The sequence below is a fragment of the Prionailurus viverrinus genome, chromosome B4 (genome assembly GCF_022837055.1).
Source record: "Prionailurus viverrinus isolate Anna chromosome B4, UM_Priviv_1.0, whole genome shotgun sequence".
Classification (NCBI taxonomy): domain Eukaryota; kingdom Metazoa; phylum Chordata; class Mammalia; order Carnivora; family Felidae; genus Prionailurus; species Prionailurus viverrinus.
In genome coordinates, this window is record NC_062567.1 from 135652510 (window position 1) to 135677564 (window position 25055).

General features: G+C 64.1%; 1 protein-coding gene across 1 annotated transcript in view; it reads right to left on the minus strand.

Moving 5' to 3' along the window:
- Nucleotides 1–1339: 1339 nt before the first annotated feature.
- WNT7B (Wnt family member 7B) overlaps nucleotides 1340–25055 on the minus strand; it is a 49366-nt gene continuing 25650 nt past the window's right edge. The window contains exons 3-4 of the mRNA XM_047868527.1: nucleotides 9993–10264; nucleotides 1340–4051 (exon numbers count right to left, since the gene is read on the minus strand). Coding sequence (XP_047724483.1) covers nucleotides 3572–4051; nucleotides 9993–10264 — 752 coding nt within the window. The 3' untranslated portion in view covers nucleotides 1340–3571. The remainder of the gene's footprint in view (nucleotides 4052–9992; nucleotides 10265–25055) is intronic.

Genomic DNA, 25055 nt, shown 5'->3' on the forward strand with positions numbered 1-25055 from the left:
GCCCCTCGGAGGATGTGCCGGGCGGCCCTGGGAGGCCGGGGCTGGGGTTGAACCGTGGCCAAGAAGTAAGTACAGTCTGGGCACCGGGGCCCGGGCATTCTCGAAGCTCCTTCCTCATTCCTGGCCCTGTGGGAGTAGCCGGACCCCGGCGTTCCGAGGCAGCCACCACCGCGGATTTGCTTACCGTCTCGCAGGGAACCGGGGCCTCCTGCCAAACTAGCCAGCCCGGGGCCCGGGCCCCACGGGCCCCCCCAACCACTGAGTGCTGGCCTGGGCCCCCTCCTGCTCTCAGATGAGGACACTGAGGCCATATATCGAGTAGGGCCACCTTAGAAGCTGTCCACGCCCGAGTAGGAAGGAATGGGCTTGGGCTGCAAGTCCAGGGTGTTTTGCGTCGGCCTCCCGGCCTCCACACCCCACAGGAACACGTCCTTCTCGGAAAGCCCACCTGGTGGCCTCTCCACTGGGATCCGGGTCCAGGGCCAGGCTCCGTGGGTGCCCTGGCGGGCACAGCGTGGAAGGGGCTTGTTTGATCAGCGGTTCCGCCCGATGCCAGGCTGCTGGGACAGCGGGCAGCGGCCAAACCGGCCCCGCCGCATGCCTTCCGGCCCTCGGCAGGAATGCCATTCATCCCTCCCGTGCTCACACGGTTACCGCAGTGTTGAGGCCCGGTGGCACCCGGGCCTCTAGGGAGAAGCAGCAGAGCCTGGTGGCCAGCCAGGGGCTGCCGGGGGCCTCGGGCCATCTGCCCACGACTGGAGAGGGCGAGGAGCACCCCACGGGGGGCACCTGAACCAAACCCCACCAGACACAACTGACGCATCCATAGGGGTCCTGTGGCCGGCCGGGGTCAGAAGAAGAAAGAACACACAGGGGAGACACATGGGGCCAGGGCCTCCTGGCTGTGGGTCCTCCACTCCTAAGCGCCCCCCCCCCCCCGGTGTTCTCCTAAGAACAGCCCCCACCCAGATCCATGCATTGGCTCTGGCACCATACCCATGGCCTCCTGACCTCACATCCTGAGCCCAGACTGTCCAGAGAGGCCTCGGGTCTATGTCCGGCCACCACCAGTGGCCCTTGCTGGGTGTGGTGGCCCCAAAGGTGCCCGGAGGCTGGCGCGACTCAAGGCCTCGCTTGGGACCCGGGCAAAGGTGTGAGAATGGAGACACGTGGGCATCGTGCCAGCCCAGCCCGCAGAAAGGGGTAAGGAATCAGAAGGGTGGGGGCACCTGAGGGCCAGGGGGCTTAAGGCTCAGGGCCGGTCCTCAATGGACAGCACACGCATCCCCACCCCCCGGGGACAAGAGCTGCAGGGGCGTCGCACGGGCTCCACGCACACTCACTTCTGATTCCAGCTTTATTGGAGCTGGGCGCTCCCCTCCAGGGAAGGCAAGACACAGCCCGTCGGAAACCCAGCAGCTCTCCTGAAGTGGGAGGAGCTACGGGGACGACGCAGTGCCCAGACCGCCACCGCCCCACGAGGGCCGCACGAACCCCCGTTCACCCAAGGGAAGGGTTGCTGCTGACAGTTAAGGAGGGCAGGGTCTCAGCGGAGGTGCCTGGACAGTGCGCGTGACTCAATGGCATCAGGAGGCCCCAAGAGTCTGTTTCAAGCAGGAGGAGGAGCCTGGCTCCGGGGAATGCTTGAGGCTGTCCCCTCCCTCCAGTACCCAGTGTAAGTCACAATAATTTAAAAGACATGATAGACACTTTAACGCTATATAACAATATAAGTTAACCAGGTTCCTTGGCAGAAGGTGCTGGGCCTGTGGACTCAGTGGTGTCCTGGGACCCGGGGAGGCGGGGCGGGGGAGGGGGTGCTGCGCAGGTCGGGGGCATTCACGGCAGCCAGGAAGTGCCCAGAACAGCGGCTAATGGCGTGTCCTGGCACCATCAGGGGCACAACAGGGTGGACGCCAGGGCCCAGACAGTGTCACTCACCCCTGGCTAATGTCTCGCCCACTTGGCCGGGCAGCTGCCTGAGGACACATTTCCACAGGTTTCTACAAGTAAATACCCTATATTTGGGTGGGGGAGGGCACAGGAGCAGTGGTGGGCACACCGGGAGCCAGCTGCACACCATCTTGCTGGCAGGTTCACCTCCTCTGGGCTTCAGACTCCCCAGGGGAGGGTGGGAATGTTCGCAGAGGATGCATCGCCCCAAGTCCCAGGGTTTGGGCCCCTCCCCACCCTGCCCGTGGTTTAGAACCGAGCGGGACCCTTCTCGTCCTCCTCTCCCAGGTTTCAGGGAGAGTTGAACTTTAAGAGGAGGGTGTGCATGGGGGGGCCCCTGGGGGAGGTGTCTGGAGGGCAGCAGGTGGGGAGCTCTGGCCAAGCGTCCTCGTGGATCCAAGTTTTCTCAGCATGGGGATCAGGGCCAAAGGAGTAGGACTGGGCACGGGGCCACTAGAGAAATCCCAGCAGGCACCTCTGAGGGTGTAGGTCCCAGTGTGGCTGGCATCAGGGGATGAGGGGAGCAGCCAGATTTCACAAAACATGGGGTCAGTCTCATGCCAACCTGGATGTCCCCAGAGTAGGTCTTCCAGGGTCAGGAGCCCTGGCCTGGGGGGTCAGGATGCCCGAGCCAAGGCAGGAGCCTCCACTCACGGCCTCGGGGCCTCTGGCTAATTCTGAGCCATTCTGGGCCTCAGTGTCCGCATCTGCCAAAGGCAGCGCCCCGCCCCCCGCCCCGCCCCGAACCACCCCCACCCCACCAGCCCGCCACCAGCACACTGCTGTCCTAGGGTTTCAGCTGGCTCCAGGGGGGCAGGGGGCTCTGTAAACTGGGTGCCAGGCTGGAGGGGGGACCGGGAGGGTGACAGCATCGGGGAGGGAACACAGCACTCCTGGAACCTGACATAGGTGACACTTTGATTTGTTGGATGTGATTTTTTAAAAAGAAGGATCCCTGCTGGTGGCTCCCCTCAGAGGCCCCCTGGGGGCAGGGCCAGGAGGGAGCTGGGCACGGAGATGCTCCCTGGGGTCTAGAGAGGCGGGGACAGGGAGCAGAGGGCCACAAGGGAATGCGCTAACACGGAGTACAGAGTTAGGACTGGCTATGCCTTAGTGCTAAGAATCCTTTTCTGATACTAAGAAAACATAAATAAAATGTGTCAGCATCTGCCCAGACCACCCGGGGCGGGGGGAAGCCCTGTGGCTGATGCGGCCAGGGAAAAAGTCCCGCGGGGAGGGGGCGGGGGTGGTCAGCCGGCATGGCACATCCATGTCCGTGCCACAAGGTGGGGGAGGGGGACACTCAGAGTCTTGTCGTCACTTCGCTTTCCAGGACGTGTGTCCTTGGGGTTCAATTCCCCAGAGAAAAGAACAAGAATTCGCTGGGCGCCCCACCGGGGACACCGGTGCCATCGGCCTTGCCCTCTGGGCATCGCTCGACCACCGGAAGTGACGAGAAAGGCGGGAAGGAGCCCCTGCGGGCAGCGAGCGGGCGCCGGTGGGAGCAGCCCTCCCGCGCCCTGAGCTCCCCGCCGCCCCCCACCCCGCAGCCAGCAGGGCGGGGGGCGGGGGGAGGGGCGGGGGCGCGCGCGTGCCGGCGGCGGGGGCGCGCGCGCGCTCACTTGCAGGTGAAGACCTCGGTGCGCTCGCTGCAGGTGTTGCACTTGACAAAGCAGCACCAGTGGAACTTGCAGTTGCACTGCCACACCTTGGTGTACTGGTGGGTGTTGTAGCCACGGCCGCAGCACATGGTGTCGCAGCCGTCCGCGCCCGGCGACGTGCGGTTGCACAGGCGGCCCTGAGTGCCCACGCTGCCCGTGGCCGCGTCCTCCTCGCAGTAGTTGGGCGACTTCTCGATGTACACCAGGTCCGTCTCCATGGGCTTCTGGTAGCTGCGCAGCTGCTTGATCCGCAGGAAGGTGGGCTGCCGCAGGCGGCTGGCCCGCACCACCTCCACCTGCACCGCGGCGTTGTACTTCTCCTTGAGCAGGTGGCCCACCTCGCGGAACTTGGGCAGCGTGGTCCAGCACGTCTTGGTGGTGCACGAGCCCGACACGCCGTGGCACTTGCACTCCAGCTTCATGCGCTCCTCCAGGACCTGCGGGCGACAGGGCGGGGCTCAGCGTGGGCGTGGCCGGGCCCGGGCGCCCCGCCCCCAGCCCTGCGGCACCTGCGGGCGACTGGGCGGGGCTTGGTGCGGGCGTGGCCGGGAGCCCCGCCCCCAGCCCTCCGGGACCTGCGGGCGACCGGGCGGGGCTTGATGCGGGCGTGGCCGGGCGCCCCGCCCCCAGCCCTCCGGGACCTGCGGGCGACTGGGCGGGGCTTGGTGCGGGCGTGGCCGGGAGCCCCGCCCCCAGCCCTCCTGGACCTGCGGGCGACCGGGCGGGCGGGGGCCCAGTGTGCTCACCCGCAGGGCCTGGGAGTCCCCGCTCCCACTTGCCTCCGTCCTCCAGGGCTCCCCCACTTCTCGCTGTACGACCACACCTAAGTGCCTCCCCTTCCTGAACCTCCATCTCCTCGTCCGTTTAATGGGGCTGCTGACCGTAGGTCCCTACTGCAGAGGACCTTACGAGGGTCCAGTGAGAGTGTCCAGAACGTGGCAGAACACGGCGGATGTTTATCAAACGTGGTTCACTAAATCCTCACAACCCTTCAGGTCAACGCGAGGAGGAGGAAGCCGAGGCTCAGCCACGCGGCTTGCCGCGTGCAGGTCACAGGGCAGCAATGTGGCGAAGCTGGTATCGCACCCAGCCCGGCGGTGATCCAGGCCCAGCAACAGTAGGTGCTTATTAATTGCAGATCCCCACCCTTCCATCTCTCCACTCCCTGCCCTCATGCCTGGGGTAGGGCCTGGCACGTAGTTGGTGCTTAATAAATGGCTGGCTGTTCAACGAAAGCCTGGTGCTCGCACCCAGCTCTGCGCGTGTTTGCTGAAGGGCGGAGGGGGTGGACGAGCAGGAGGTGAGTGCACGGGTCAGCGAGGCCCAGGCGTGCCATCTGCTGGGAAGCCGGCCCCCGGCCAGTGTTGTTCTTTCTCCCCAGCTCCCCGAGGGCCCACAATGGGTGCAGGGTGTGTTTTCCTTGGGCCTCCCTCCGTGGTCCCGGAAGGCCGGTTCCCAGAGCCAGCCCTGACCCCAGGTACTCATTTACCTGGATCGAAAGGACCCTGCCAGCCGGCCTGATTAAAGATGGGGAATCATTAGCTGCCGCCCCACCGTTGCAGAAGGGCCATTTGTCAGCTGTCCGGGCTCTGGTGGCCTCACTTCAGCAGCCCAGCCCTGAAGGAACTTGGCCACTCTCTGCTTCCTGGGCCGGAACCCCAGCCCTGGCCCAGACCAGGAGACCCATAGCGAATGAATGAATGAATGAATGAATGAAAGAAACATCCCACAGGGCCAGCTACCATCCCATTTTCCCCACCCTGGCTGCCTGGGGCTCTGGTCCTCGGCAAGGACCTGGGGGCTCCCAGCCCGGTGTGGGAGGGAAGAGGAAGCCGACACAAACGGGCGCTCTGAGAGCCTACCCCTGCCGTGGTAAGAGGGCTTCCTGGAGGCGGGGTGCCTGCATGGGGTGTGGATGCAGGAGCAGAAGCTCTTTAGGCAGAGGGGAAGGTCTTCCCGGAACGGGCAGCGCAAGGTCCGCAGAGGAAAAGCTCAGCCCACGTGTGCATCACGTGGGTGCTGGGTGGGCCCTGAGGCTGGTGTCTAGGACCTGGGGGTGGGTGGGATTCCCTCCCGTGGATGATGTCCGGGGGCTGGAGGCCCGGGAGGCTGGGAGGAGGAGGGGCCGAGGGGGAGGGGGAGGCTGATGTCCTACCAGGGGAGGGCTGAGTGGGGGAGGGCCCCAGCACCCCGGGGGGAAGGAATATTCAGAACTGGAATTGCGGGACAAGGGGTGTCTGGGTTGAGGGCACGAACCGGAAGTCAGCTCTGGGGGTCTAGGTGAAGGGCGGGTTGCCCCCCACCAAGGGAACGCATGTCTGGACCTCCTGCCTGCCTCCTACCCTTCTCTCCACACTTCTGTTCATCCTGGCCAGACCTCTCTTTCCCTCCCTCACCCTTACCCCATGCTCATTTTTCATCAATCCTCCCCCACTAACCTGCCCCTCTCTTGCCCTGGCCACACCGCCCTGCCACCTATGCCCCTCGGCCTAAGAGTGGCCCGATGGATGCCTCTCTCAGCGTCCCCAGCCTGGAGGGCAGTGCCCCCTACCCCGGGCTGCTGGCCCAGGAGATGCCTCCTGAGGCCGTGATGGCCTGAGACCTGGCAGGGGTATCCAGGCCAGCCGGACCAGCCTCATTGCTGCAGCCTGCGGGACGGCTGCCCCCTCCCTCCCCCTGCACCCCCCCCCACCCATCTCCCCGTCCTCTTCAAGGCCAGGCAGCCCAGCCTCCACCGCCTGCCCTCCTGCCCACCCGCCCAGGCACGTTCGGACCCCGCACGGCCAGGCCGGTGACGGTGGGCAGATGGAGCCGACTGGGCAGCTGTTTGCAAAGCAAGGAGACGCATCCTCGCTTGGCTGGGTCCCCGGGGCCTGAGCCTCTCCTGGGAAGTGATCACAGGATTCAAGAATGTGCCGTTTCCGTCTCCAGTGGCCTCAAGATAAGAGTGACAGCAATGGTGGCGCCAGCCCTGCTGCCCCAGGAGACCACCTGGGAGGGTGCGGGGTGACCTGGCCTCGCCCAGACGAGCGGGGCCTCGGTTTCCCCGGACCCAGGCTGTGTGGCGGGGGGGGGGCCTCCGGGAAAAGGCCAAGCTCATGTTCTTTCTGCAGTAAGGGTGCGGCCTGTGCTCCGGGAACAGCTGTGGCCAGGTGCGGGGGGGGGGGGGGGGGGGTCCCGGCATCCTAGAGGAGGCGATTCACACTCCACTCCAGCAACAGCCGTGGGCAGGCGGCTCTGAGCCCGGGGCCACAGAGGGACGTGACACATTTGTTTCTGGGCCCTCACTGGTGGCCTGACCCTCCGTGGGCCTGCGAGGCCCCGGGGGACGAGGCCCACATCTGCTTCGCCCTCTGACCTGGGCGTAGGCATCAGGTGAAGCTGTCTGCTCAGTGCCCGGGCCGTGAAGGAGAGGGGTGGCCACACGGTCCGGCCAGCCTGGGGGCCTGGCATGGCCGGCAGCTTCCCAGCTGGGGACTTCGCAGAAGTCACCCCTCCCTGGACCTGGGTTTTCACCCAGACGATGGGAAGGACATGCCCCCTGGGGCACGACCTAGATGAGGTCGGGTAGGGGCTGCGCCCAGCTGACGGGGGTCCTGCCCCAGCTCCCGGTGCCATCACTGACTTCAGACCTCCGTCACCCACGAGAGGAGTCCAAAGCCATCCTCATAACAGTGCCCAGGACTGGCCCACTGAGGATGTGGTGAACTGAATAGTGTCTCCCCGAAATTTACGTCCACTCAGAACCTCAGTATGTGACCTATTTCCTTATTTGGAAAATAGGTCTTTCCAGGTGTAATTAAGGCTCGAGATGAGGCCATCCTGGACCAGGGTGGGCCCTAACTCTGAGGACACATGTCCTTGTAAGGGACAGAAGGGAAAAAAAAGACCCAGAGGTTGGGGACCATGTGCAGAGGGGGGCAGCCAGGATAATGAGGCCACAAGCCGAGGAGCGCCTGGGGCCGCAGGGAGAGGCAGGCAGGGTCCTACTCCAGAGCCATCACGGGGAACGGTGGCCCTGCTGGCACCTGGATTTAGGACTTCCGGCTCTAGAACTAGGAGAATAAATCTCTGTCGCTCTGAGCCACCCAGGCCGTGGGACTTCGTGTCGTACCAGTCAGCTTGTTTCCCACCCGCCTTGCTGACCTCCGGGGCCCTGAGCAAGTGGGAGGGGGCGGGGTGGCCTGGACAAACTAGGGTGGGGACCAGGGCACCCCAGCACTGGGGGGGGACCTGTGAAGATCCAGACCCACTTGTGGAAACCTCAAAAGCTACAGCTCCCCCTCACTGCCACCCCCAAGCTCCATGCTAGCGGGAGCAGGAGGATCCCCGCCCCCCAGGGTCACGGCCTTTGCCAAAGGCTCAGACCACACGTGTGCTCCCCAGCTCAGGGTCGGGGGCCGTTGGAAGGGCAGTGGGGGAGGGGCACAAGGTTCGCTGTGTCCGCTGCGCAGACGAGCAGACCGAGGCTCCGAGGAAGACTCACACGCAGTCAGGGGCAGCACCGGCCGGCACCAGAATCCTGGCAGCTGAGCCCTGTGGAGCCCTTTCCTGTGACCGCCCTGCCCTGATGGGCCCTCCCCTCCTACTCCGCATCTCAGTTTACGGCTTCACGGTTCAAGACCCCACGCGCTGACCTGCCTCCACCCAGGCCCCCTGGCCCTCAGGCTGCTGGGATCACTGTCTCAGGGACCTGTCCCACGGCACCTGTCGCCCAGAGGCCAGAATCCGGCCTGGCCCTCGCGGCCCTGCACAAGGGGCCCGTCCCACACGCCGCCACCCTAAGCTGGCCCAGAGGCCTCACTGCCCCGCAGCTGGGACCGGAATCCCACCCCCACGTCCCGGCCTTGGTTGTGCCGGTCCCTGTGCCTGGAGTGCCCTTCCCTGCATCTCTGCTGCTTATTTGGATGCTTCTCCACCAAGCACTAACCAGGGCCCAGGCCTCTGGGGACGCCAGTATCTCTGTTGCCCACCTGGGGCCTCACTGTCCTCGTGCAGAAAAGGGGATGGTGAGACCTTCCTCCCGGGGCTGTTGGAAAGCCCTTCCTCGGGACCTAAGAGGAACCTCCTCCTCCAGGGAGCCCTCCCCATGCCTCCAGGTAAACGAACCTTGCCTGCCTCTGCCTGCCACGGCACAGGTGCGGATGTGTCCGCGCCCGAAGAATGGAGCCTCCGCGCCGTGTGTGAGCTCCTCGGAGGCAAAGACTGTGTCCCTCTTTCCTTCATTCGTCCACCCGTGCACTCACTGGACGCCAAGCTAATAACCACGTCTACAAGATCAAGTCGGTCCCTGGGCCTGGCATTCAAGGCCTGCTCCGGGCAGCCGGCCCCCGCTCCCAGTGCCACCTCCCTCTCTGCCTGTGCTCTTTTCTGGCCTGCTGGGACAGCACCTCCTCCGGAGAGCTTCTGCCCCGCCCCCCGCCCCATCTCCAAGCTCTCACTGCTCCTGGATCTGTCCTCTGCACCCCTGAGTGGACCCACGTGGCACCACGGGGGCTCCCATGACCACGGCCACTCTTACTCCTTGTCTCCCGTGCCCAGCCTAGCTAACGCCAGGCACAAAGAAGGGGCAGGGGATGTTCGTCGAGTGAGTGAGCGAGCAGCTGGTGGCCTTAGCTGTGGTCCCCGCGGCAGAGGGCGGGCAAGTCTGTCCCCGCGCCTGCAGAGACCCGCAGGCCCTGGTGCCCCGGGTGCAGCCCCTGGGGCCGGGGAACCAGACCTGGAGAGGCGTTCCGCTCGGCTGGCGCTCTATCTCGGGCCATCTTGCCGCCATGGTGGCCGCTCCTCCCGGCCCAGTATCTGGGGCCCTCATCTCCCTGAGGCGGGGCCGGGCTCACCCTGACTTCTGCCCCAGTGTGGCCCTGCCTGAACGTCCTCCATGATTGCCCCACACCGCTGCACCCGCCCCCTGTGTGAAGCTGGCTGCTCCTCAAGACCTCCCAACTTGCAGTCTCCACCCTTCCTCAGGCTGCTCTCTCAGGGCAATCTGAGCCGAAGGCCACCTCCTCCAGGAAGCGTTCCTGGTGTGCTGGTACAACCCCTCTGGGACCCGGGCGGGGATATGGGACTGTGGCCCCCACGCTGGGCCCTGGTCCCGGCCCTGCCATCCCCCAGCTGCCGGCCATGCGCACATCACTTCCTGACTCCCAGCCTCAGTCTTCCTACCTGCGAAATGGGAACAGTAAGGCCTCTGGGAGGGTCAGAGGGGCCGACCAGGCCCAGCGCCACCCACCACACACCTTTGGGGTTCAGATCCCCAAGGACCCCCCCCACCCCACCCCAGGAGAGGCTCAGGGCCGGGGGCGGGGGCGGGGGCGGGGAGCCCTGGTGAGGCGGCAGCCACCCCGCCCGCCCCCTCCCCGGACGCGCCCGCCCTACCTTCCTGCCGGCCTCGTTGTTGTGCAGGTTCATGAGGCGCCGCGCGTTTTTCTTGATCTCACGGGCGTCCACGAAGCGCCGGGAGAAGTCGATGCCGTAGCGCACGTCGGCGGAGCAGCCGCCCCACTTCCAGCCCTCCGCCTGGTTGTAGTAGCCCTGCTTCTCTCGGTCGCACCCGCAGTTGCTCAGGTTCCCCTGGCTGCAGGCGGCCGTGACGGCGTGGGCCACCCCGGCCGCGGTGATGGCGTAGGTGAAGGCGGCCTCCCGGCTCCCTGCGGGGGTGGGGGGATGGGGTGCGTGCGGTGAGGACCCGCGCGCGCGTCTCCGCCCGCCCTGCGCCGGGCCGCCCTGGCCTCTGCGCTCGCCCTCTCTGAGTTCCGGGCTCAGCAAAGTGGGGCGGGCGGAACCCCTCCAGCAGGGCTGTGGCGAGGACAGTGGCAGGCGCGTGGCCGCGGCCCTGCCACCGGCACTCGAGACCACTGTCACCTCCTTTCCCGGTCCCAAGGGCCCCAACCCTGGGCGAGAGCAAGGGCGGGCTCTGCGAGGGGGCACTGGGGACTGTGCCCCGCCCCTCCCAGTCGGCCAGCCTCCCAGCACCCACCCACCACCCTGTTCCAGGCTCTTTGCTGCCGCCTCCGTGTCTTTGACCACCCCCTGTCCCCCCATCACCAGGCCCCGGCTTCCTGGGGCTCTCCTCTCTCTCAACACCCCTGCCTGGCCCAGATGCCCCCCTGAACTGCCCAGACTTTGGGTGCCCGTCCTCCTTGCCTCCCCCACCCCCAGCCACCAGCCAGGGGGCCCACAGTGCACCTCTACCCTGCACCCTCACTGGGTCTCCTCTGCCCGAGCAGGAAAGGCCCTCAGTCCGAGCCCAGCTGGCTTCCCCATCCCCCTATTTTCGTCCCCTGCCCAAAACAACGTCTCTTTCCTTCTGGAAAGAGCTGCTCCTGTGCTCCTGGGGTTTCCTGGTCTTTCCAGGGGAATGTCCTTGCCCTCCTTGTCCAAAGCCTCATGATTTTCCAAGACCGGTTCCATTGCCTCTTCTGCCAGGTAGCCTTTCCAGACTGCCAGCCAGAAGGGGGCCTGGGCTACCTACCGCCCCCAGTCACGGATCTGACTCTCCCTGCACCTGATGCTGTCTACCCAGTTATCCCTGTAGCTGAGCCGTCCTGGCTCCACGGGGGCCCACAGCCCCCTGGATGGAAGGCTCCAGAGCCAATTCATCTTTCTTTTCCACAGGCTCCGGCTGGGCCCTGGGCCTCCTGCCATCCTGGCCCGGCCTCTCCTGCCCCTGAGCCCCGAGGCTCTCCGCAGGCCACGCCCCCGGTCTGTGAGGTCCTCAGCAGCTGGCACTGTGGGCCTGGAGCTCGGTGACGCCCCTGTAGTTGCACAGAGCCTGTGCCTGTGATCGGAAAGGCCCCTCAGAGTGCCTGACCGCTGTCCCTGCGAGCGGGGGCTAGAGTGATGGCCCCAGAGGGTCGAAGGTCAAGTCCTTTCCGTGAACATCCACTAAGCACCACCCTGCATGCCAGCTGTGTGATCGGCCTTGAATGTGTGCTCTGGGGTCCCCTCCTCACCTACAGCCTGCTGGGGGGAGCTCGCCTCGGTGGGCTTCCTGTTCCCTGGGGGTCCTCCCATCTGGGCTGAGGACCTGTTGGTCTTAGAGACCCAGTGCCGAGGAAGCTTTGGTCGACCTCTGCCACCAAGGAGGAGGCACAGCTTCCTGAAAACGTCCGTCCTCTGAGAAGAGCTAAGGGAGGTCTGCAAAGGACACAGGGCCGCCTCTGCCTTCCCGTCCAGCCCCTGCTCCTCTCCGGGCCCTTCCTGCCCACACTGCTCCCCCCACCACGCCTGCCACCACCTGGGACCTGCCAACCAGCGGCGTAGGGCGCTGTCCCCAGCACCACCCCTGTGGGAAGCGTCTGTCAGCACAGTTGCCCTTTGAGGGGCACCGAGGAGCCCCCAGCCCTGCAGCGTCGAGGCGGGCCGGCTGGGGGCTCCCAGGCAGACGCAGGGTCAAGGGAGAATATGGGGCTCTCCCTCCCCAGCTCTAAATCAGGCCGAGGCTACCCGAAGGGAAGGGTGTCGGGTGCGAAGTGGTTACCAGACTCCCTGCTATTGGTGCTGGTGTTGCCCAAGCCCAGCAGGCCTGCCGACGAGGTCGCGCGCACAGGCACACAGGCGCACACCGCGGCGGAGGGTGCGCGAAAGCATTTCGGGGGCTCCGGGAGGGGAGGTGACCGTAGAGCTTTGTAAGAAAGGGCACGAGGGGTGGGGTCACGGAACCTCACAGGACGTCCCCGCCTGCCTCTGTGAGGGGTGGAGTCAAGGAAGGCTTCCTGGAGGAGGGGACACGTTAAGTAAGGTGTGTGTTGTGTGTGGATGTGAGTGGATGTGTGCACGTGGGTGTGTGCGCTCCTGGCGGTGGGCACAGCAGGAGCAAAGGTCCAAGGTGCAAAACAGTTTGCTGAGGGCGCCTGGGTGACTCGGTCAGTTGAGGTCTGACTCTTGATTTCGGCTCAGGCCATGATCTCTCAATCGTGAGACCAAGCCTCCTGTCAGGCTCCAATCTGAGCATGCAGCCTGCCTAGAATTCTCTCTCTCTCCTTCTGCCCCTCCCCTACCAAAAATAGATAAATAAACATTAAAAAAAAAAAAAAGGCGGGGGAGGAAACCTGGGCGGCTCAGTCGGTTAAGCATCCAGCTTCGGCTCAGATCGTGATCTCATGGTTTGTGAGTTGGAGCCCCGAGTGCCGCTGGGATGGAACCTGTTTGGGATTCTCTCTCTCCCTCTCTCTCTGCCCCTCTCCTGCTCTTTCTCTCTCTCTCTCTCTCTCTCTCTCTCCAAATAAACAAATAAAAACTTAAAAAAAGAAGAAGAAATCGTTTCCTGATCTGATGCTAGAAGTGTGAGCTCAAGAGTAAAGAGAAAAGAGGCCATCGAGGCCCCGGGGGAGCCAGGTGAGGGCGGCCAGAGACACCCCACGAAGTGGATGGTGCTCTCTGCCCTGGTTCCGGGGCCGCTGCTGTGGATTTGGGCCTCAGAGCCTGCTCTGGCTACAGGAACCGTTCAGCAAAGCGGGTCAGCGGAGCCATGCTTCCTTCATCCCCGCCGTCACCCGCCAGCTCCCGCCGCATGCCAAACACCCTCACCCCCACGTATGTCCTCCCTGAGCTCCCAGACAGTCGTGCGAGGCAGGCTCGTCACGGGCCCATCCCACGGGTGAGCAGACCGAGGCACAGAGAGGCTGTTGAACTAGGGCTTGGTGGCCGGAGCAGGGTCTGAACGCAGGCAGTAGCATCAAAGCCCCGAGGGGCAGAGGGAGGGACGCGGGGCCTGGGGCTCAGCCTGGTCTCTTTGCCGCTGAGGGACTTCGGGCGGAAGAGGCACACGCAGCCCCCGGGGCGAGGCGTTTGGACCCTCCGTGGCCCTTGGGACTCAGCGAGTGGCCGGCAGGTGAACGCGGGGCGGGAGCTGGCCTCGCAGAGGGCACGTCGAGAGCAAGGCGCCCGGGAGGTGGGGTGAAAGACTGTTCAGTCGCACCAAGAGGCCTGCGGATCAGGATGGCGTGGGCGCTCCCCGCCGAGGCCCCGGAACCTGCCACCCGGCCCTCCCCTACCCAGAACGCGACACGTCCTGCTGTCCTGAAGTCCCCAAGCAGGCAAGCAGGCATGGAGGCCGGGCCCGTGCACCTGGAGGACATTTCTCGAAAGCCTCCCTTCCATCCTTTGTGCCAGCTCCTGGCGTCACCTGCTTTAGGCCCCGCGCAGACTCTCGGTTACTCATCGGTTACTCACGGGGCGGCCACTCCCGCTAATTCCTTTTTTATTTGGTTCTAATGGGCCAAACCCTGTCTCGCCATGAAGGCAAGGGGAGGCGATCGGGGGCGGGGCGGGGGGCAGGCGAGGGGTAGTTTGGGGAGAATCGCGGAGGGTGACATTGGGTCTTGGATCGGGGGGGCTTTGTGGCACCCGTGTTCTGCACGCACACACCTCGTGTCGTTCCCACGCGGCCCCACGGGGGTGGGGGCATCACCGCGCTATTCTGCAGACCCGGATGGGGGGGCAGCCCCCTCCCGAGGTCACTCCCGGGGCCATCCCGCGAGCCCCAGGGGCACTGCCTGCAATCCTCCTTCAGGGTGAGAACGGGTGGGTGACAAGCCCCTCAAACCTGTGGGCCCAGCTCAGCTACCACTGGTGGCTCCCCAGATCTGTGAGATGACCTCAAGACCCCGGGGCCTGACCCCACCCATCCCCGCCTAGCGCACAGCCCCTGACGCAGGGCCCGCTGTTTCCTGGCCAGTCTGTTCCTGGGGCCTGGAAGGTCAAGGCAAGAACCGTTAGCCCCGTAGGGCCCAAGGTTTCAGCAAAGCAGGACACGGAGGGTGGAACAGGCAGGACGGCACTGGACCTGAAGCCATATCTGCTGTGTGGCTCCAGGCCAGTCACAAACCCTCTCTGAGCCTGTGTCCCCATTTACCAAGTGGGGCTTACAGTTCTCACCCGCTCCACGCCCCGGCTCTGAGAGCAAATAGGACAAACGGCCATTGCCTCACGTCACCAAATGGTGAGCAGGACTCAGGCGGCGGGGGTTGAGCAGGGAAAGCCCAGGCATCACTCTGGGCTTCCTTCCTGGGGCTGACCCAGCCGGGCCTGCCCAGCTGCTCCCTCCACGCATATTCTGGATGAATCCACAATCTCCGGAGCAGCACAGCCTTCAGAAACCGCTGCCACGTGGGCAAACTGAGGCACCGGGCCCCTCGGGGACTACGCACCTCTATGCCTTCTTTCCTATAGGTTGTTCAAGGTCAAGCCCTCCTTGACCCTGCTGGGTGCCAGACTCAGAGAGAGCAGAAGCAGCCTCCTGCCTGCCCCATGCCCTCACCGTGCCAGCCAGACCACCAGGCCCAGGGCCTAGCAGGCTTAGTCCATCCCGTCAACCCTCGCCCTGACCCAGAGGAGGACACTGGACACCAGGCAGATCTTTGCGAGCAGCTCCTGGAGGGGACGGATGTCCCCTCCTGAGCAAATCGGGAAGGCGGGCAGAACAGAGCTACCCCCGCCCTCCAGGGGAGAGCAGGGCTAAACCCATCCTCCATATGCCCCGTGCGTTCCCCTCGCTGTCCCCTCAAAGCTGCTTGCCACCTCCTGGCGTCCCCAGGGCCCTGGCACACTATTTTTTGAAGACCACAATTGAGCTCATAATGACCTGATTGACTGCAGGCCGGGGGAAGCAGGTAGGAAATGCACTTGGCCCCTTCTGAGAAGGGAAGCCGAGACTCTGGGACCTCAGAGCTGAGGCCCCTCCAGCGCTATCCTTCTGTCCCCAGCAAGGAACCTGAGGCCCAGACAGGGACAGTGTGCTGCCCCGTGTCACCCAGCAGCTCAGGGAGTGGAGCCCATACTGGAGGTTCTGAAGTGACTGAGGTGAGGCCAAAAGTCTGGGGCCACACCCAGCCCCAGAGGGGAGGCTCAGAGTCTGGCACCTGGAGTCCAAGTCTGGACCCTAAGATTGGCCAGTTGGGGGGCCTTGGACCCGTCAAGGAGACCAGTCCCTGTCTCCATTTCCTCGCCTGCAAAATGAAGATAATTGCTCCAAAACGGCCAAGTGGCTGAGCCAGAGGCGTGCCCCACGTGGAATCTCCGTGCGCGTGTGCGCACACGCGTGTGGCCGCGGGCATACACCCAGGCTTACACGTGAATGCAGTTCCCGTGGGTGTGAGCGAGCGTGTGCACCTGTGCACGTCCCGTGCTCGTGGCCAACACGGTTCAGACCACCTTGCCTGTCGGCCCACCTGTACTTGGCCTTCATAAAACAATATGGCGTTTTGTACGACACAAGACTAAAACAGGCAAATAGCCCAAGTCACAACGGGCGAAGGATCCCAAGAGACGTTTCTCCAAAGACGATCTAAAACCAGCCAACAACACGCGAAAAGACGCTCCGCATCGTCAGCCGTCACGGAAATGCAGGTCAAAACCACAGCGAGGTACCAGGCCCCCCCGACTAACAGACGTCAGCGAGGATGCGGACACATCGACTCTCACGCGCTGCCGCGCGGAGCGAAAGACACGGCAGCCCCTGTGGAGAGCCGTCTGCCGGCTCCTCAAAAGCGGGGGGCGGGGGGGGGGCTGGGCGGCTGTCGGTTGAGCGCCCCACTCTCGGTCTCACGGTTCATGGGATCCAACCTCGCATCGGGCTCTGCCCTGGCAGCACGGAGCTTGCGTGGGATTCTCTCCCCCTGTCTCCGCCGCTCCCCTGCGTGCCTTCTCCCTCCCGCCCCCCTCCCGCTCTCAAAACAAATAGATAAACTTTAAAAAATATGAAAGTTAATCATAGAATTACTACAGAACCAGAAATTCCCCTGCAGGGTACAAAGAGAAATGAACACGTGCGTCCACACAGAAGCTTTTAGGTAGACACGGCAGGGTTATTTATGACAGCCCCGGAGCGGGAGTGACCCCAACGTCCAGCGGCGACGAATGGATGAACAAGAGGTGGTCCAGCCACGTGACGGAATAGTCCTCAGCCACGAAAAGACTCAAACCCCGACGACACGGAGGAGCCTTGAAAACACGTACTGAGTGAAAGACGCCAGCCACAAAAGGCCACGTATTTATTGCATGATCCCGGGGATATGAAATGGCCAGCATAGGTCAGTCCATGGGGACAGGAAGCAGATGAGTGTTGGTCAGAGGCCGGGGGCTTGGAGGGTGATCGCTGAGGGGTGCAGGGCTTCCTTTTGGGGTGCTAAAAATGTTCTACGATTGGTGGTGGTGATTTGTGCACGACTCCACGTTCAGACTAGAAACCACGGAATGGGACCCTTACGTGGATGAACTGTGGGCTCCGTGAACTCTACCTCAACAGGCTGTCGTAAAAACATACAGCACTTGATGGGTTTTAGCGGACTGCATACAACCTGTCCTCTGCTTTAACACTCTCAGGATGCTGGGCTCAGAGGAGGCAGGTGACTGGCCCGAGGTCACACAGCAGGCCAGCTACAGAGCCGGGATCTCACTCGGGACCCCACAGTCACACTCAGACTACTCCCCATCTGCCAGGCAGCGACGTGCTCTGTCCTGCCTCGCGTCCTGCCGACAGTGCCTGGGACCCGGGCTGGCCAACGTCAGCCCTTGATTTCTCTGTTACCATCCGGCACCCTCAACACTGACCGCAGCCTGCCCTCCTGGCCAAACCCCCAGAGCCCTGGAGGCGAGGCCTTCAGCCCCCACCCATCCCCCGGCCCAAGGCCAAGTGCACAGCCAGGGGGCCGACAATCTGGGAGGGGGTTCCCTGAGAGTATGGGCAGGAGCCCAGGGTCAGAACCACAGAGGGTCAGCAGGACAGGTGACTGGGGGGGTGACCGGGGAGGGCGTGGCAAGAGACATGAGCCACACACACACAACAGGGAACAGTGTGCAGGTAGAGGACACTGCAATGCTAAGTCCCCGAGAAGGGAACGAGGAGAGCATGAGTGGTCCAACCCCACGGAGAGTGTGAAACATGAGGCTTCACTGCGTCGACTTGGGGAGCCCTTGGGGAGGGGGCTGGACTTTAAGAAGAGGAGGAGCCCCTGGAGGGTGACCCGACGAACGACTTTTTAAAAGGCCCCTCCGGCTGACTGTGGACAGCACAGTGGGAGCAGGGCACAAGGGGCTGGGTAAGAAACACTGGTGGCCTGCCAGGCGGAGGAGGTGACGATGGCCGGGCTTGGGACACAGTCTAAGGGTAGAACCAACAGGTCTAGCAGGTGGACTGTTTAGGGAAAGACGAGCCCCGAAGTCTCCCGATGTGGGGCCCGGGCATCTGGCGGGGCTGTTACCAAGAGAGTGGTGGAAAGGATCAGGTTTGGGGGAAATCAAGGCACTGCTTTTGGCCCCAGGCGGTTTGGGGTTCCCCGGGGCACAGCAGAAGGGAGGCAGGGGACGCTGGGCACTCAGGCCCTGCCTGGGAGTCCCCCGGCCCTGCTGATCGCCATCACGGGGGCCAACCCAGATGGAACTGGGGTCCCGGGTAACCCTCCCCAGCCCTCCGTTCTCCTAGCCTCAGTTTCCCCATGTAACACAAAAGCGAGGCCGGTGCCGTGGGTTCTAAACCTCAGAACAGGGCTGTTGGGGTTGAGGTGGGGAAGGGACGTGGGATGGAGTGGTCCCCAAGTCCTCCAGACCTGAGGCCTGGCCAGTGGGACGCTGCCAACTGGTGAGTGCATCTGAGTTCCCACTCCCACCCCAACCCGCCCACAGCCCCTCATAAGCCTAGAAGTGGGATGAAAGTATTACCCCCACACACACCCAATTTATGGGTGGAGAGATTGAGGCCCGGGAGGCGAGAAGACACCCTAAGCCAAACTGGGAGCTCCCGGAGTCACTCAGGCAAGCAGGTGCAATGCCCATGTCCAGGTTTTAGGGAGCATAGGAACTGGGGGGCAGGGGAGAAGCCCAGGGACCGGGGTGGGGCTGGTGAGCCTCCCTGGCCCCTCGGCCCCAGACCGTGCTCAGCCACCGGCCCTGAGCATCTAACTCCCTGCCCGAGGTGCATCCCGACCCGGCTGGGGGGCGGGGAGGTGGTTCCTACAAGAAGCAGGGACAGCGGGTGTCAGGCGAGCCCAGAGATGCCTCCAAGCCCAGCGAGGTCCCGAACCCTATTTGTGCACTTGAAGAACGGGAAGCCCAGAACCCTGGCTCACCAGCCTCCCCTCCCCCGGCCCGGCCTGGGGTTTCCGTAGGGACCGGGCCTGGACCCCCCCGGGGCGGGATCCGGGCTCTGCCCCGTGACGGCCAGGCAGGTGCCTGTTTCTGCGCCTGTTCAGGGGAGGTGAGGAGGCCTCCACCTTGCAGGGTCCGGGCAGCGGGAGTGAGTGAGTGCCACGGAGGGAGGGCTCAGAGCAGCTGGGACGCAGGAAGGGCCCAACGCACGTGGGCTGCTTTTATGATTCATGTCAGGATGGGCCTAGACCCCGGGCCTGGCACGGCTGCGTGGGTGGGTGCAGCCTGTGTTGAAGCCGTGGGCGGGCACGCGTCCTCTGTGTGTGTGTTTCTGTTGCCCTCTCTCTGTCCCTCTTTCTGTATGTCTGTCTCTCTTTCTCCGTTCCTCTCTCTCTCTCTCTCTCTCCTCTGTCCCCATCTGTCCCTCTGTCTCCTTCTGGCCCCGCCCCGGCCCCCACCCCAGCTCACCTGTGGCTGAGTCAGTGTCTCCGCACTAAGCTCTTCTCTGCCGTTGTCATAAACAGAGCACTGGAAAACGTCCTGCCAGGTCCGAACACGCCGGGCCTTTGTTCTGACCCAGTGAGGCCCTCGCACGCCACGCAGCAGCCCTGCGGTGGGCCATGCTCCAGCTGGGCAGGGGGTCGCCAGGCCCAGAGTGGGCAGAGCCTGGCTTAGGGCCAGCATGCGCCCGAGCCCCGGGATCCGTGTCCCAAGCTGGGATGGCCTTCCAGGAGCTTCTACCCCCCACTCAGAGCTCTGGGGACGCTGGGACGGCCTCTCCTGCAGCCCTGGCTTCTGGTAGCCCCTCTCGTTAGGGAGGTCAGCCTCAGACAGACTGCCCTCGAAAGTTCCTTCGTCCTGGCTTACGGCAAATCAACAATGGCTTATGCGTGGGGACACGGTGGAATGACAGCCCCTGCCCCTCTGGGCTATGCTACGGCCCCCTGGCAACTGGACTCCTGCTGGTGCACAGTGCTGGACTGCTGAATCACATCTCTAGGCCTGGGGTGCCCGGGTGGCTCAGTCAGTTAAGCATCCCGCCTGACTTCAGCTCAGGTCACGATCTCTGGGTCTGTGAGTTCGAGCCCCATGTCGGGCCCTGTGCTGACAGCTCAGAGCCTGGAGCCTGTTTCGGATTCTGTGTCTCCCTCTCTCTCTCGCTCTGCCCCTCCCCTGCTCACACTCTGCCTCTTTCAAAATTAAATAAACATTTAAAATTTTTTTTTTTAATTAACAAATCTCTAGGCCTTAGCGGTGTGTGACCTTGGGTGAGACATTAGCCTCCTGGGAGCCCCAGTGTCCCCGTCTACGGTGCACGGACAGTAGAACAGAAGTGATCCTCCTCGGCAGCAGGAAGCTTGGAGACCTGCTGAGGTCCGGCCAGGCCATGCCCCTCGGAGGCCAAGGGTGAAGGCCCCCCCACTCTGTTATCTGTGTCCTGCCTCAGTGGGCCAGAGCCCTGGATTCCCTGTCCACAAGACCCTTGGGCAGAACCCCAGCGTGACCACTGAGGAAGTGGAGGGCTTTCCTGCCCCCCGTTCTGAAGAGAGACCCCCAAGCCTTGGCAGAGGCCTGACCCCAGCCTCAGTCCCTGGAACGGGCGGGTAAACAGACCTAGAGAGCGCGAGTCTGTGCCCCAGGTTGCACCACGGGACCCGAGAAGCAGCCTGGGCACGAGTTTCCAGGAGCGGGGCTGGTGGCCTTCACTGTGCCTCCCGGCGCCCCGCCCCAGAAGTGGCATACAGCAGGCACTCAATGCATGCAGGCTCAACACCAGGGGCTGCCAACCTCACACTCCTGCACCACCCTAGGAAGCAGGTGACGAGTGACCTTCTGCCCTCGGACCGCCACCACCTCCCGGCATCCCCCCCCCCCCCCCCCCCACCGAGATGAAGGACACTCTCCTGGGAGGAGACGGTTAGATCTGGGTTCACCTGTCCGGGCCTGTCCCGCTGACCCCGGGGACTGTCGTGCCGCTGACAGGCGTGCGGTCGAGAGCAGGGCCACCCAGCAGAAATCTCCCAGAAGCCCCACAGGTCACTTAAGAAGAGTGAGAATAACGGGGTGGACTTCGTTTTAGTGACTGAGTTTATTCAGCCAATATATCCAAGGATCACCACTGTGTCATGTGATCATTGCAGAGAGTATTAAAGAGGCATTTTACTTGCTTTTTCTTTTGAAGTCTCCAAAATCTGTCGTGTATCTCACACGTATGGCACATCGCGGTTGGCACGCACCCTATTTCCAGGCTCCCGGCCAGCGGCGGCCCGGGAGCCCTCGTCCCCCCTGGGAACCAATGTCACATCTCCCCCTGGGCCTGGTCAGCAGCATCCCAGGCAAGGGGGGGCCTGGAAGTCAGCCTCTTCTCCAAGGATCCTGCCGGTGGCTGATTTGGAAGCCTAGAGACCCTCGTCTGTCAGACGTAAGTCACTTCGCCCCCTCGGACTGTCCAGTCGCCGACGGCCTTTGCTGAGTCCCTACCGCAAAGCAAGCTGCCAGCCCCAGGCAGCACGTGAGCCAGGATTAGGGGCGGCCCCTATGCCTGGTCATGTCTGAGGCTGCACATGATGGGCGCGATTCAGTGTTCCATGGCAGCTGGGGGGGTGGGGTGCGGGGGCTGGAGTGCACACAGCCGCGGCCACCATGCCCTGTGCCCGCGGGTCCCGAGGGGCTCCGGGCTCAGGCTGGGGGTGGGGCAGTGGCTGGAGGGAGCCAGGGTTCGAGGGAAGTCCCTCTCCTGCTCAGAGACTTCCGTGCCTTCTGTGGGGCCCTCAGGTTCACTGCGCCCCACCCAGCCTGTCCCCTCCTTTAGCCTCAGGTCTCCCCACCCTCTGGTTCACCCTCCCGGCGTCCCTGGGAAATACCATCCCCTTTGTGGCCTCTGTGCCTTGGCACTTGCTGTTCCCTCCGCCCGGAACCGCCTTCCCCGTGCTCACCCCAGGCCAGTCTGGGTCACTCTGATTCTCTCCTGGGTCTCAGCTTACCGTCACCCTGTCAGGGGAGCCCTTGTCAACAGTCCCGACTCGACTACGGTGCTTGCCTGTGAGAGAGGCCCTGCCTTGCCCGGGGTCACCAGGAGCCCAAGTTTCTAACAAGCATCCCCGGAATACAAGGCTCCCCCCACAACTCTCGCGTGGTGTCCCCTACCCCATCCGCACCACCCCCCAAGCTCATTGCCAGTTAACAGAAGAGGCCAGGCCACGAGCATCGCTTGATCACTGAGGAAATAGGCCTGGGGTGGGCTTGGGCTGCCAGAGGGTGGAGGCCCCCAGACAGGAGGTGACACCACATGTGGGTCCTGACTCCCTGAAGGGAGCAGAGCAACAGAGGCACCTGGAGGGTCCCAGGCTGAAACCAGGGCAGGGGCATCGTAAGAAAGACCTATCTAGTAGCGAGTGGTGAGCTCCTCGTCCCTGGAGGTATACAAGCAACGGCACCAGGTGCTGGAGAAGGGATGGGACCTTGGCACAGGGGTTCATTTGCCTATTAAGGGGTTTCCCTTCAGCTCTCAAGATTTAGGCATGGCCCAAGGTCACGGGCAAGGCCTGAAGGGGGCCGTCCCACCCACCCAGGCCATTCCCCCTCTTGGGGCCAATCATTAATTGGCACCGCTTGAGTGGCTGCTCCCACGAGTGCCCCCGGCTGCCTGCCAACTCATGGCCCGTCTCCCATCTCGCGCCCGGGGCAGCCGCATGCCTCTGACATGGGCCGGCTTTGCCACCCGGCCCCGCTTCCTGCTCGTGACTCCCAGCAGCCGAGCCCTCCTGGCTGAAAAGGGAGCTGGGCCTTCGCAAGGCGCAGCCTGGAGCCGGGGAGGGCCGAGGGCGAGAGGCCTCAGCCCTGATGGTAGGAAGCCCACCCCTCCCACCCCTGGGGCAGAGCGAAGGGAGAGCCTGAGGCAGGCGCTGAGCGGGCCCAGGGCTGACAGGCTCTGAGGACAAAGCCCCAGGACGTGAGCGTGGCCGGGCTGTGGACAGGAAAAGCCAGGGAGGGGTGAGAGGGCGTTCTCCAGGGAAACCAGATGCAAGCAGAGGGGAAGGGCCTTCCAGGGCTACGGGCAGTGGGGGCAAAGTCCCAGAGGAGGAAAGGGTTGGCACGCTCTGGGAAGAGGAGGAAGTGAGCCAGGCTGAAGCTCTGGTTTCTAGAAGGGATGCGGGGAGGTGAGGGTGATGTAAGACAGGGGCCACTCAGACTCCAAGCTAAGGAGTTAATTTTATCCTGGGGCAATAGGGAGCTACTGCAGGTTTTGGAGGAAGGGAGTGACATGGCATGACCAGGGCTGGAGGGGAGGCAGGAGGAGGCACTGACGGTTGCCAGGGGAGGGCCAGCGAGGCAGGCCCCACAGTGGCCGGGGGGCAGGGTGGAGGGATGGACGGGGAAACAACACCAGGTTTCTGCAGAGACGACAGGTGCGCAGGTCAGGGGGAAGGCTGGGGACGGCAGACTTAGGCAACAAGATGCTGAGCACGTCGGGCCAGAGGTTCCCATGGGTCCCCCTTGCTGGATGGCCCCCCGTGAGCAGCCCCAGGGGCGAAGTGACTGCAAACCCTCGCGGGCTCCTGTTGGACCAAGGGCTGGCCTCCGAGAAGGAACAGCTACGAGCTGTTAGCCGTGATCCAGGGGACACGTGACGGCCAGTAAAGGTCACCCGGGTGGGCACTGACAGTGTGCGCTATGGGGGGGGGGGGGCCCGGGTCACTGCTGGGGCCAACGTCGCTCCCCGTGGCCTTTTTATGGGCATTTGTAGTGCATCGCCAGTGAGCTCCCCCGCCCGGCACCTGACCTGAGAAGAAGCCACGTGCCCGTCACTGCCTGTGTCTGGTGGCCCCAAAGGAAGTCCAAGCCCCAGGAACATCTCCTGTGCCTGTCTCTGCACAGTGAAGAAGTGAGGATTAACAGGGTGGTGGATGAGAACCTGGATCTGAACCCAGCTCTGCCGAGTGCAGACCGTGTGGCCGCAGGCAACCACCCAGCTCGGCTGTGCGGGGAGGGGGGGCGGTGCTCACAGCCACCTTGGAGCCTGGAGTCTTGGGGAGGGGGGTGGGGGGCCAGATAGGCAAGGAGGCACCAGGGGGGGGGGCAGAGGGGGCCAGATAGGCTAGCGGGCACCTGGTGGGGGGATGGGGGGCCAGATGGGCAAGCGGGCACCTGGGGGGGGCAGGGGGCCAGATAGGCAAGGAGGCACCTATGGGGGGGGTGGGGGGCCAGATAGGCAAGGAGGCACCTGGGGGAGGATGGGGGGGCCAGATAGGCAAGGAGGCACCTGTGGGGGGGTGGGGGGTCAGATAGGCAAGGAGGCACCTGGGGGGGGGCACAGGGGGCCAGATAGGCAAGCGGGCACCTGGGGGGGGCACAGGGGGCCAGATAGGCAAGCAGGCACCTGTGGGGGGGGTGAGGGGCCAGATAGGCAAGGAGGCACCTATGGGGGGGGGGTGGGGGGCCAGATAGGCAAGGAGGCACCTGGGGGAGGATGGGGGGGCCAGATAGGCAAGGAGGCACCTGTGGGGGGGTGGGGGGCCAGATAGGCAAGCAGGCACCTGGTGGGGGGATGGGGGGCCAGATGGGCAAGCAGGCACCTGTGGGGGGGGTGAGGGGCCAGATAGGCAAGGGGCACCTGGCAGGGGGGTGGGGGGCCAGATAGGCAAGCGGCACCTAGCACAAAGCAGGTCCCGGGGCCGACGCCCTCCCCACTGCGGGGGATGGGCCGGGCACTCCTCCCTCCCCAACGGGCCGGGAGCTGCACTTGGGTGGTGGGGCCCCAGGGAGGGGGTGGTGCCACCCTCCTGCCTGTGCCAGGTGCCACCCACAGGCTGCTCACCACAAAGGGGCCCCGGGGGCTTTCCCCTGCGCCACCCCCAGCCCTACGCCAGGCGCTCCAAGCCCTGCACGGCTTGGCTCTGGCCCGGGTCCCGGCAGCTGTGGCTCCTCGGCCCACTGGGATCGGAAGGACGTGCTGAGCCTGCAGGCTGGGGTCTGAAATAACAGGGCCCCCCTGCATGTCTGGCGCTGTGCCCCCCAAGTTATCGCTCCCCCATCTGCCCCTCCTGGAAGGCAGGTTGCATCACCTCCGCACCCTCGCCTGTTCGACAGCTGTGTATCGAACCCACGGGACGTAGGCCCCAGAGGGGTGCCAGGGGAGGGCCCGCCCGCTCGGAGCTCGTGTCGCACATAAGGGCTCTGAGGTCCCGAGCGCCATGCCCAGGGTCACACAGCCGGTTTCTGATCTAGGTCGGGCTCTGGAGGTCCCACGTCTCCCTTTAAGCCCCTCCCTGGGCCTCAGTCTCCTTCCCTGTAAAATTGGGCACCACAGAGCCTCCCTCGGGGCTGTGAGGACGTGAGATGGCACCCGTGGGA